This window comes from Dendropsophus ebraccatus, chromosome 6, assembly GCF_027789765.1.
Source record: "Dendropsophus ebraccatus isolate aDenEbr1 chromosome 6, aDenEbr1.pat, whole genome shotgun sequence".
Taxonomy (NCBI): domain Eukaryota; kingdom Metazoa; phylum Chordata; class Amphibia; order Anura; family Hylidae; genus Dendropsophus; species Dendropsophus ebraccatus.
In genome coordinates, this window is record NC_091459.1 from 25,277,753 (window position 1) to 25,289,913 (window position 12,161).

Genomic DNA, 12,161 nt, shown 5'->3' on the forward strand with positions numbered 1-12,161 from the left:
TGAATTTTTGCATAAAATATGCTGCAAAACCAGAAAAAAAATATATGTGCTGTGAAATTGTAAAAAAAAAATGCAATTCTTTTTCTTTGTTTTTTCTTTTGTTTTTTTCATTTTTACGCCGTTTGTCCAATGGAAAAATGTTATCTATGTTCCTAAAATGATATGCAACTTGCATAACTTTTATATTGTTTGAAAAAAACCTTCTACAGAAAAAAATAGTTCCTTAAAATCGCTTCATTCCCAGGCTTATAGCGCTTTTATCCTTTGGTCTATGGGGCTGATTGAGGTGTCATTTTTTTGCCCTACAATGTGTACTTTGTATCGGTACCTTGATTGCGCATATACGACTTTTTATCGCTTTTCATTACAATGTTTTTGGTTTTGATGCGACCAAAAATGCGCAATATTTGCACTTTGGCGGTTCTTAGCGCTTATGCCGTTTACCGTGCGATATCAGGAATGTGAAAAATGTATAGTTTGCGTGATTATGGACGAGGCGATACCAAACGTTTGTTTATTTATTATTTATAACATGGGAAAAGGGGGGTGATTCTGACTTTTATTAGGGGAGGGTTTGTTTTTTTATTAAAGAAAACACTTTTTTTTTTTTTACTTATACAGTAAATAGAACTACACTGATCTACCATATAGATCAATGTAGCTGTATTATACGGTGCTCTATTGCTTTGGTCTGCTGCAGACCATTGCAATAGAATACCGAGCCGGGATCAGCGTCTTTCCGAAACTGAGGCCCGGCCTGGTAAGACCAAGGGATCCCCCCCTCCGAGATCACATCGCAGGGGGGGATCCCACCACTAGACACCAGGGATGGGCTCCAAATAACACTTCGTGTAAATAGTATAATTCGGGTATACCAACCGTGAGTATGCCACAAATATCCCAAGCTATTGACTATAAGAATATGAGAATATAGGGAGGTAAGCTTAAAAAGTAACTTTTATTCATTTCATAATAAAATAAATGGTATACAAAAAGTACAATGAATCTATACAATATATACAGTGTGCATATAGCACTTTCTCTCCAAGTCTTCACAATACCTAAGGACCAACGGTAGCTACAATGTGTTGCTATATCCTAATTGGTCGGTAAAGTAAGTAAGTAGTCCATACCAGTCAAAGTCTGTTTAAGGAACCATTTAGTCCCAAATGTATCACAGCTTATAACCCAGTACGTATATGTCTCGTGCAGGTCACTGTCTGCTAGGGAAAGCAATCCCATAAATATTACAGTGTGTCCTGTCACCACAAGTACAGTCACCTATACCCTACGCGTTTCTGTCACTGTTCTCGGTGACGTCATCAGGGGTCAAAGGTGCACAAGAAGAAGGTACATGCAAACAATAGTAAATATGTATATGAAGACAGTCAGAGCCCTTCAATTGTTCCAACCATGATGAGGGTAATGGAAACTTGGCATCTGAGAGGTGGGAAGAGTATGAATTCCGGTGTGCTCACTGTGCCCACGCTGTGAGACCCCAATGCAGAGTGTCATGGAGCGTCATCGGCTTGTGTGTAGACAATTCTGCAGGGTCATGATAGGTGGCAGTGAGGAATAGCTGAATTCCCAAAATTGGCCTCCCCGTCTTCAAAGTCTCTGGAGATATGTACCAGTCAGCCTGAAACAGCCTAAAACAGGCCTGATATTTAAAAGGTTAAAGAGGTACTCAATGCTGGGGTTATTTTTATTGTATGGCTGGGAAAGGGGTGGATACAGAGGTCACTTAACTCCCCGGTTCCAGCACTGGGTCCCGCATCGTGCTACCCCTTCACCCGCCCGATTGCCGCTTCCTGGTCTGTGCTGCGGCTTGAGAGGTGACGTCTCAAGGCAGCTCAGCCATTCAGTCGTCGTAGCAGAGTTCCGCCTCGGCTGCTGAATGGCTGAGCTCCTATGAGATGTCACGTCTCAAATCGCAACTCAGACCTGGAAGCAGCAGCGAGTTGGAAGAATGGGCCGGCGCGATCCCGGACCCGGAGCTGGAACCGGGGAAGTAAGTGAGCAGCGGCCTCTATATCCACCCCTTCCCCGGCCATACAATAAAAATAACCCCAGACCGGAGTACCCCTTTAAGTAACAAAGGAGAAGGTTTGGTATGTAAGGTTTGTCTGTTTGCTGATGACACAAAAATAAGCAGTTCAGTTGATATGCCTAAAGGTATCTGTGACAGGAACACTATAAATAGTCAAAACAATACAATCTGCATGTCACTGTTTCTAAATGGGATGTAATTCCCCTCCCAAACATTCACCAAGAGATAATGTTGGTGGTGATAGGGGTCAGCTGTGATCGAAAATCACCGCCTGACTACTTTTTTGTTCAGGGAGAAACAAGGCACAGTCATTGGCCGCAGCTTACCTCTCCCCATAGAGAACATAGGAATGCTCGTCCGTGCTTAACTTCCCTGTGTATGGGGTGGGGGGGGCAACGACTGTTTAGCCATCAGGCCCCCCCGAGGCCGTGACTACTCGGCCTGAATGTGACTACTTGGAATGATGAAACGCCCACATGACTACCTTACTGGAATTTGCATACGGCGGGGACAAGATCAAAGTATGATTTTGGGGTGTGTGGGGCAGGGGCAGCTGCTATAGATACATGTGTGGAAAGTGTTTTAGAGGGGGTATAAGCACATATTATTGCCTTAATATCGATTTTTTTTGATGATTGGTTCCCTTACTGGGGGGTATAAATAATAGACTTTTCAGTTCTTTGCATGTCATGTACTTTGACATAAATGAAGGTGCCATCCTTCACTAGGTTTGTTTGTTTTTTGTATCAACTTCAAAATGAGTTTTGTTTTGTTACATACACTCACCGGCCACTTTATTAGGTACACCATGCTAGTAACGGGTTGGACCCCCTTTTGCCTTCAGAACTGCCTCAATTTTCGTGGCATAGATACAACAAGGTGCTGGAAGCTTCCTCAGAGATTTTGGTCCATATTGACATGATGGCATCACACAGTTGCCGCAGATTTGTCGGCTGCACATCCATGATGTAAATCTCCCGTTCCACCACATCCCAAAGATGCTCTATTGGATTTAGATCTGGTGACTGTGGAGGCCATTTGAGTACAGTGAACTCATTGTCATGTTCAAGAAACCAGTCTGAGATGATTCTAGCTTTATGACATGGCGCATTATCCTGCTGAAAGTAGCCATCAGATGTTGGGTACATTGTGGTCATAAAGGGATGGACATGGTCAGCAACAATACTCAGGTAGGCTGTGGCGTTGCAATGATGCTCAATTGGAACCAAGGGGCCCAAAGAGTGCCAAGAAAATATTCCCCACACCATGACACCACCACCACCAGCCTGAACCGTTGATACAAGGCAGGATGGATCCATGCTTTCATGTTGATGCCAAATTCTGACCCTACCATCCGAATGTCGCAGCAGAAATCGAGACTCATCAGACCAGGCAACGTTTTTCCAATCTTCTACTGTCCAATTTCGATGAGCTTGTGCAAATTGTAGCCTCAGTTTCCTGTTCTTAGCTGAAAGGAGTGGCACCCAGTGTGGTCTTCTGCTGCTGTAGCCCATCTGCCTCAAAGTTGGACGTACTGTGCGTTCAGAGATGCTCTTCTGCCTACCTTGGTTGTAACGGTTGGCTATTTGAGTCACTGTTGCCTTTCTATCAGCTCGAACCAGTCTGCCCATTCTCCTCTGACCTCTGGCATCAACGAGGCATTTCCGCCCACAGAACTGCCGCTCACTGGATGTTTTTTCTTTTTCGGACCATTCTCTGTAAACCCTAGAGATGGTTGTGCGTGAAAATCCTAGTAGATCAGCAGTTTCTGAAATACTCAGACCAGCCCTTCTGGCACCAACAACCACAACCAGGCACTCAAATCACCTTTCTTCCCCATACTGATGCTCGGTTTGAACTGCAGGAGATTGTCTTGACCATGTCTACATGCCTAAATGCACTGAGTTGCCGCCATGTGATTGGCTGATTAGAAATTAAGTGGTAACGTGCAGTTGGACAGGTGTACCTAATAAAGTGGCCGGTGAGTGTATATAGAAAAAATAACAGTTTCCAAATTTACGTGCAGAATCTTTACAATAAGACAAGAGTAAAGCGATTCCCGATACTGCACTTTTCTATGGCTTTGCTTACTTGCAGGGGATTTTTTATTCTGCTGCGAGTATGTAAAGCCCCGGCCCCCTTAACCTGGCCCTGCCTAGTGAATACTTTACCTGTCCGCACTCCGGCCTGCTTCTGTGTCTCCTGGCTCCCTGACGCCCCGCTCTGCCAATCAGTGCCCTGTCACCCGGTTCCGTAAGCGGGACGTCTGGAAATCGGGAGCCACAGAAGCAGGCAGGAGTGTGGACGGGTAAAGTATTTACTGGGCAGGGCCAGGTTAATGGGGATGGGATTTATAAAAAAAAAAAAAAAAACTGTATTTTTATATTTAAACCTATAAAGAATGACACTACACAGGAAAACAGCGGGTTTGCTGCAGAATTTGCAGCATGAAATCCGCTGGTATCCTGTACGTGTGAGACTAGGCTTAGTGAGCATTAGTTATATGATGAATGTGCCTTGTACCACTGTTGGGCACAAAAGTCATTGAAGTTTAGGTGCATAAATTTTCTTATTATTTCCCCTACTGTGTACAATGCTAGAGACCTTACCTAAAAAGATATTGATAAAAGTTCAAAAGGCTCAAAAATAGATGAAGGTCTAATATACTGTACAGGCCACCAAGGTCACCATACAGCTAAACTTATCTTGAAAATCTGAACAATTGTTGCTAAGCTTAAAGGGGTTTTCTGGCAAACAAAAACTTTTTAATATTGCTTCTCTTATGTAAAACATGACAAACATGTTATTCTTACCTATCCATGCTCCCCCGGCCTGCTCAACCGATCACTGACTGAGAAGGGACATCTGGACCACCAGTGATTGGCTAAGTGGGCTGTCACAGCCTAGACGACTTTGTCTCAGAAGTGGCTGCGGCCAACAGGGGACCCTGGAAAACGCAAAAGGACATGGAGATGTAAGCATAAGATGTTTAGGTTTTATATAAAGGCGGCAACATATAAAATGTTTTTAAGTTCTGGATAACACTTTTAAAGCATTTGTTTTTTATTTTACAAAATAATTAGAAGGCCCTTAAAAAATTTATGCCATTAAATTTATGGGAATTGATAGAGTATATGCACAGTGAGGAATTGTCCCCGATAACTTACCGCAAATTCCCCCACTTGCCCCGCAGTCACCCTTGAAGTTCCGCTCATCTCATAGGCTCCATTCTATGCGCAGTCAGATTCCGCCATCCGTCCACAGAATTGCCATCCTTTAGGCGGACGGCGGAATCCATCTGAGCATAGAATGAAGCCTATGGGATGGGATCCATGGCAAGTTGTCTGGGAGAATTCCTCAGTGTGCCTATACCCTCAGTTATGCAAAACAGTTTCCCTATTTCCCTATTTATGTTCCAATACTCACAACCGAGTGGGACTTAAGGGGTTATCTATCAGGGTGGTGTGGTGCTCTCACCATCATGGAGGCACCCCGTGGCAACAGGCTAGAGATATCTGGCTATTCCCGTGTTTTGAGACTCGCAACCGAGGCTTCACGTTTGCATATGTAAATTTTGGGGGGCATCAGTGGAGACTCTTGATTGAGTACTTCATTGGAATTTTTTCGCTGTTCTCCTTGAGTTCAGTGATTACTGTGTTTTGTTGGTATACCCTCAATTAGTAACTTATTTGTATGGTATTACTATCAGTCTTCCAAGCACTTGATAAAAGCATAGATAAAAGCTTTTTAAACTTAATTCCACATAAAGTAACAAATGCTAGTTTTGAAAAATGGGATTGTGCCGATAAGGCTGAACAAGTGCTAACTGGGTTAAGGTGTTATGTTTTAATTCATTAAATCTATTATTTTCCCAGACACCTCTAAAACCTGGAAGGAGTCTTATGGACTGGATCAAACTTAAAAGTAGTAGCAAAGATTTAACAGGCCTAAGAGGACGCTTAATCGAAGTGACAGAAGAAGAGCTTGCAAAACACAATAAAAAGACAGACTGCTGGACATGTATAAGGGGTAAGTGTCTATAATTTTATGCTACTGTATTTGCAGGATATGCTGAAAGAGTTCCTGTCTAGACCCATTGTATATCATAGGCACAATCATAGGAGAATCTCCTGTCTCAGTACAAGGTTGTTCCTTCCAACTACCAAATTGAGACTTTGGTTGTGGGGCAGTATTTAGTGAGTTTAAAAATATACTAGCATAAGGCTATCTTATAGATACACCGCCTGCCCTCCCCATATACTGGAACGTTTGGCACATTCTGTGCATGTTGATGGATGGGATGTTTCTGGCCTTACTGGACCGGTACTGGTGGCACTGTGTCTGTTGCTGGTGTGGCCCAGGGGGCAGATGTCTGGCAGCACTGGGGCTGATGGGCAACTGGGCTCTCTCTCTCTCCACGGCACAGTTGCTGTCGTGGTAGTGGTCGACGTGTGGAGCTGCGCCATTTTTAAGTTAGGGACCCACACTTTATCAGGAACCTTATGCTTTTTGATCACAATACAACTATCTCCTGATTGTTAGTAGTAAATGTTGCTGAGAAGCAGATGGCCATACATAAGCAGTTTGGATGTGCAACCATGTCTGTTTCTCCATTAAGCACATTAACCCATGGCAGGTTTAACTACTAGCTGGGGGAGCCTCCTAATCTGCTGCTGCAGGTAGGAGAGGAAAAAAGGGCCCCTGGGATGATGTCATAAAAAGGGGATGACGTCCCCTGAAGCAGCATGGAGAATGCCAGGGCTTTCATAGCCAGGCCCAGAACAGTGATCCTTTCTCTGTGTCGACTTAGTGAATTGCCAGTATAGATTCCAACCAACAACCTGAACCCCCAGATTCCGGAAGCTGGGTTAGACGCGAGATAGGCGTGCAGCTCCTGGCATAGTTTGTTAACCCCAGGATTATCTGCCTGATGCATACTCCCCTGATGAGCATTGACGAAACACGTGTCGGGAGCATAGGTAGGGTGAGTGTAGGGGGAAGGCGGCAGGGGTAGAACGGGGCAGGGGCCATCCTTCTTAGGGCGATCACCCTGCTACTCCCTGAGCGAGAAGGGGTAGAGTGGTGCACACATTAGGGACGAATAGGGTCCAGTGCTCCCTTCATGTGGTGTACATATGACTATGACTCACAGCCCCTCTTGCTGCTATACTGTGTATAGACATTATAACTAAGTTACGTTAAGTTGGTGCTTAGTGGTTGTGTTTGTCAGTATACACAGTGTTTTTTTTGTTCACTCATTTATATGTGTTGTGGCTTCATTGCCGTATGAATTGTTTGGTGGAGCTTCTTTGTTTGCGATTTTAATGAATATCAGTAAAAGTTAAGTTTTATAATTTAGAGATCATTCTGTGATTATATTGATTTTTGATGACTCTCCTATTTATGTTACATTTTGTGGACCATTGCTGTGATAAATTGCTCATGGGCCACAAAGTGGACATTGTTACAGTGTAGAGAACAGTTGGGGACTATACACCCATGCAGTAGGAATGTGTATCTACATTCCTGACTGTGGGGTGGTTTGATGTGTGCGGGACCGCTGCAGTGAGAGCGATCCCGCACACATCAGTGTCCCGGGAGCTGAAGATAATGAGAGGCAGCTTCAATCCCTTTAATGCTGTTTAAGGTACTCAGGATTAGCTCCGATGGGCGGAGGTAAGTCATTGTACATGGGCAGAGGTAAGTCACTTACCTCCATCCTGTTGGATCGGCATTCTATGCATAGAGTCTGCTCTCAGGCAGGTTCTATACATAGATCGCCGATAACACTGATCTATGCTATGCCATGGCATAGCATTGATCAGTACATGCAATCTAATGATTGGATGTTTTACAGTGAAAAAAAAGTGTCATGAAAAAAAAAATGTTTATAAAATATAAAAAAAAACTCATAAACCCCCCTCCCAATAAAAGTTTAAAATACCGCCTTGCCCATTATAAAACTAAATATATTTAAAATAAATAAACATATTACATATCGTAGCGTGCAGAATTGTCAGCTCTATTAAAATATAACATTATTGTTCCCGCGCAATGAACGGCGTAAAGAAAAAAAAGACACACACACACCAGAATTGCTGATTTTTTTATATTATATATCAGAAAAAAAATATTAAAAAGCGATCAAAATTTTTCTGTTACACCAATATAATATTAATAAAAACTAAAGATCATGGCGCAAAAAATGACACCCCAACCAGCCCTGTAGGTGGAAAAATAAAAGTGCTATGTCTCTTTTAAGGCGGGGAGGAACATTGCATTAATTTGACCCGGACATCCGTACATCAATGGGCTCGGTCTTGAAGGGGTAAAAGGAATGAAGGTTGACCTCAGGGAGGTCAACCAAAACACAACAGAGACGCCATCACGTATTTCTCAATGTCACTGAGCTAACCAGACCTTCTACCGGAACAACCAAGTCAAGGTAACCACCTTCCAACAAGCCACAATCAAGGATAACATGACTTGGGTAATACCCAAGCAAGGTATCCATCCACAGACAGCTGTTTGGGGCATTTGCCCCTTATTCTGGCTAGTGGGAGCAAACCCTAGTAAGTGTAGTCAAAGGAAATATGGTTCTCAACGTCCAGGAATCTAGGAACATTGCCCCCTGAGAAGACAAATATCCAATAAAATACTGCGGAGACGCCTTCTACCAGGAAGGAACAACCAAGACCTTCCAACAAGCCACAGTCAAGACCTGACTTGAAAAATACCCAAGCAAGGTATCCATGTGGACCCTTACTTAGATATCTAAATATAAAGAAGCATAGAAGCAGCTTTGGTTCCACATATAATGTACTTGCTTTATATCTGACAGAGAAGTAAGGGAACTTTAAGCCTTCGGCACATTATTTTATTGAAACTCAAAAATAACCTAAGGGAGGTTGGGTGAGGAGAACAGAAAACTAACTTGTACAAAAGTATAAAGCAGCTCTGACCTTCCACAATTACATTACATGTTGCTCAGGAAACGTCTCTGTATGAGGAGCAGAAATAATAATAAAAAAATTTTGAACTTAAGATATGTCAGTTTAAACAAGCGATTTTACCTTAGATAAACGATTATATCATCTTCTTAAGAACAAAACACACGCAATTGTTATTGAGTGGAGCTTGCAAACTTTGAATGCTAAATAACTCTCTACATATAATTTCTGATATAGTGCAAGCTATTTACTTAAAAATATGAGGTGAAATTGAAATTGTCAAAACTGACAGGGGCATTTAAATGGCTTGTAAAAGCCTTCATTGGTGTTCAGTGGTGGGGAGAGCCGATCCATTATACTGTACTTACCACCCGGGTCCTCAACAACGATCCAATGCTGTCTCCGACTCGCCGATTGCTTCAGTCTGCCTTCAGCAGCCTGTAGCAATCAAGTATAGATAACCCCCATCAATGCAAATTAGTGTTAAAAAAAAGTTTTTCATATATAAAAATAAACATTTTCTATCTGCGTGTGTGCGGAATCACCCGAACTATTAAATGATCACATTCCTGATCTCACACAGTAACGGCGTGGGCCCAAAAACCTGCCAATATATATTTTTTGCATATACACAAGCAGGGTACCGATAAAAAGCACACCTCAAATAGCCCTATAGAAAGAAAAATAAAAGATTATAAAAAGTTTAAACACATTTATATTTATTTATTTAAAGCTTTAATTTTTCAAAAACAGTAAAATAAAATTAAAGTTAAAGTTACCTATCATTATATTTTACTGACTTGAAGACTTAGCTAACATGTCAGTTTTACCAGAGGGCGAACCGCATAAAGACTTTGCAATGTATGCACTGTAAAATAGTTTTTGCACTTAAATGTTTAAAGGGGCTTTGCAGTAAGCTGTTACAGGAGACAGGACTCTTCTGTGATCTGTTAAAGGAGTAGTTGAGCTGGGGGGGTTAAAAAAAACACTACATGCAGGGGGGGAGGGAGAACTGAAAAGGGCGGTATGCTTACTGCCCTCTGATCCCACGCTGTGCTGCATCACATAGCTCCAGGACCCAGCCGGCTGTCATCTTCTGCCTGATTCCGGGTGCGTCACAACCCAGGATCCAGGTCACAGGCTGGTGGGACTTAGCCCTCTCAGCCAATCAGTTACTGCAGTTGAGTCCCGCCCCAGTCACTGACTGGCTGAGCAGAGCATAAAGTTTAGTTAATCATTCATAGGTCACCGGTCCAGTGCCGCATTAAAGAGTGAACGGAATTTGTCTTCGTTCACTGTATTGTAGTGGTGACCTGACTATAGCTCAGCGGCTATTCACTTTAAAGGACTAAGCTGCAGTTACAATTTGCCATTGCTACTCGGGTGAACATAGACAAACTGGTTCACTGTTTAGTGCGGGCGCTGGTTATCGGCGTTGGTGCCAGGTAGACATAATTCAGTAAATTAGATCATATTATGCTCCCTGAATAATCATATTATGAATTATTGTAGGGTTGATTGCAGGATGCTAGTGCCAATATAATAGAACTTTTTGATCTCAATATATCTTTGTTACTGTGGAATCCCTCTGCAGCCTTTAGGCCCTATTACACGAAACGATTATCAGCCTTACTTGGCCAATTACCGGTCAGTTCGGACGCATAACCGGCTAATCGTGGCCTTTCAACATGCTGAAAGATCTTGATTATGTCAACGACGGTATGCTGCGTATTGCTCTGAGTAACAGGAGTGGCAGTAGCAGAATGACGCTGACTTTATTGGGCCCCCTCCCCCTGCTCCCCATGGCCCCTCCCTGTCTGTGTGTGTAATAGTGCAGGCAGCGAATGGGGGATGAGGGGGAAGCAAGCGCTGAACTGACAGGTCAGCGCTTGCTTCCCCTAGAACATTGTGCCGTGTAATAAGGCCTTACACAGATCTGAAGCCTAGTAACTACAATAGGCCCAGTATATCTGAAGCCTAGTAACTACAATAGGCCCAGTATATCTGAAGCCTAGTAACTACAAAAGGCCCAGTATATCTGAAGCCTAGTAACTACAATAGGCCCAGTATATCTGAATCCTAGTAACTACAATAGGCCCAGTATATCTGAAGCCTAGTAACTACAATAGGCCCAGTATATCTGAAGCCTAGTAACTACAATAGGCCCAGTATATCTGAAGCCTAGTAACTACAATAGGCCCAGTATATCTGAAGCCTAGTAACTACAATAGGCCCAGTATATCTGAAGCCTAGTAACTACAATAGGCCCAGTATACCTGAAGCCTAGTAACTACAATAGGCCCAGTATATTTGAAGCCTAGTAACTCCAATAGACCCAGTGTATCTGAATCCTAAAAACTACAGTAGGCCCAGTATACTTGCTGAGCATTAGATGGAGGAACTAAAGAATCACAAAATTCATGTTAGGGTGTAGGCTGTTGTGAGAATGTAAGTAAAGTGCAAAAAAGGAGCCTCAGTTGCGAGTCTCTAAACACAGAAATAGCCAGATATCCCTCCAGGAAAAGAAACCTGTTGGCAAGGGGTGCCTCCCAGTGGGGAGATCACCAAACCCTGATACGTAGCCCCTCAGTTGCAAGTATTGGGACACAAATAGGGAAATACCAAGGTGGCCCCTTTTGTGTCAAAGTCTTAACTCAGTTGCGAGTATTGCGACATGACAAGGGATTACCAAAGCCAGGCATCCATCCACAGACAGCTGTTTCAGGGTATTTGCCCCTCGTCAGTGTGGAGCAGGATTCTGGCTATCGGGAGCAACTGAGCTCAGAAATATCAGTAAAAAAAATTCAATGAAGTATTCATTTAAGAGTTTACATTGATACACTGCCCCCTATAAAATTTGAATATGCAAAAAATAAAAAAAGGTTCCTTGGAGCCTCAGTTCAAAACATGGGTATTGTGCAATATACAGTCAGTGTATGAAATACTGATCATCTAAAGAAAAAGTCCGGCGGGGGGTAAAAAATCACTAGGGGCAGGGTGTGGGGGGAAATTAAAAAAGCAAATATACTTACTGCTCCCCGAGCCCACACTGCCGCCACATCATAGCATAGATCAGTGTTATCGGCGATCTATGCATAGAGCCAGCCTGAGAGCAGACTCTATGCATAGAACGCTGAACCGACAGAACGGAGGTAAGAGGT

The 12,161-nt window shown here is 43.0% G+C and overlaps 1 protein-coding gene across 2 annotated transcripts in view; it reads left to right on the top strand.

Moving 5' to 3' along the window:
• Window positions 1-12,161, top strand: part of CYB5R4 (cytochrome b5 reductase 4) — a 112,517-nt gene that overhangs the window by 1,668 nt on the left and 98,688 nt on the right. For both annotated transcript variants that reach the window (XR_011363484.1, XM_069973535.1), the window contains exon 2: window positions 5,926-6,079. Coding sequence is in view for 1 of the 2 variants with exons in the window: in XM_069973535.1 (XP_069829636.1) it covers window positions 5,926-6,079 (154 nt within the window). In the remaining variant the exon portion in view is untranslated. The remainder of the gene's footprint in view (window positions 1-5,925; window positions 6,080-12,161) is intronic.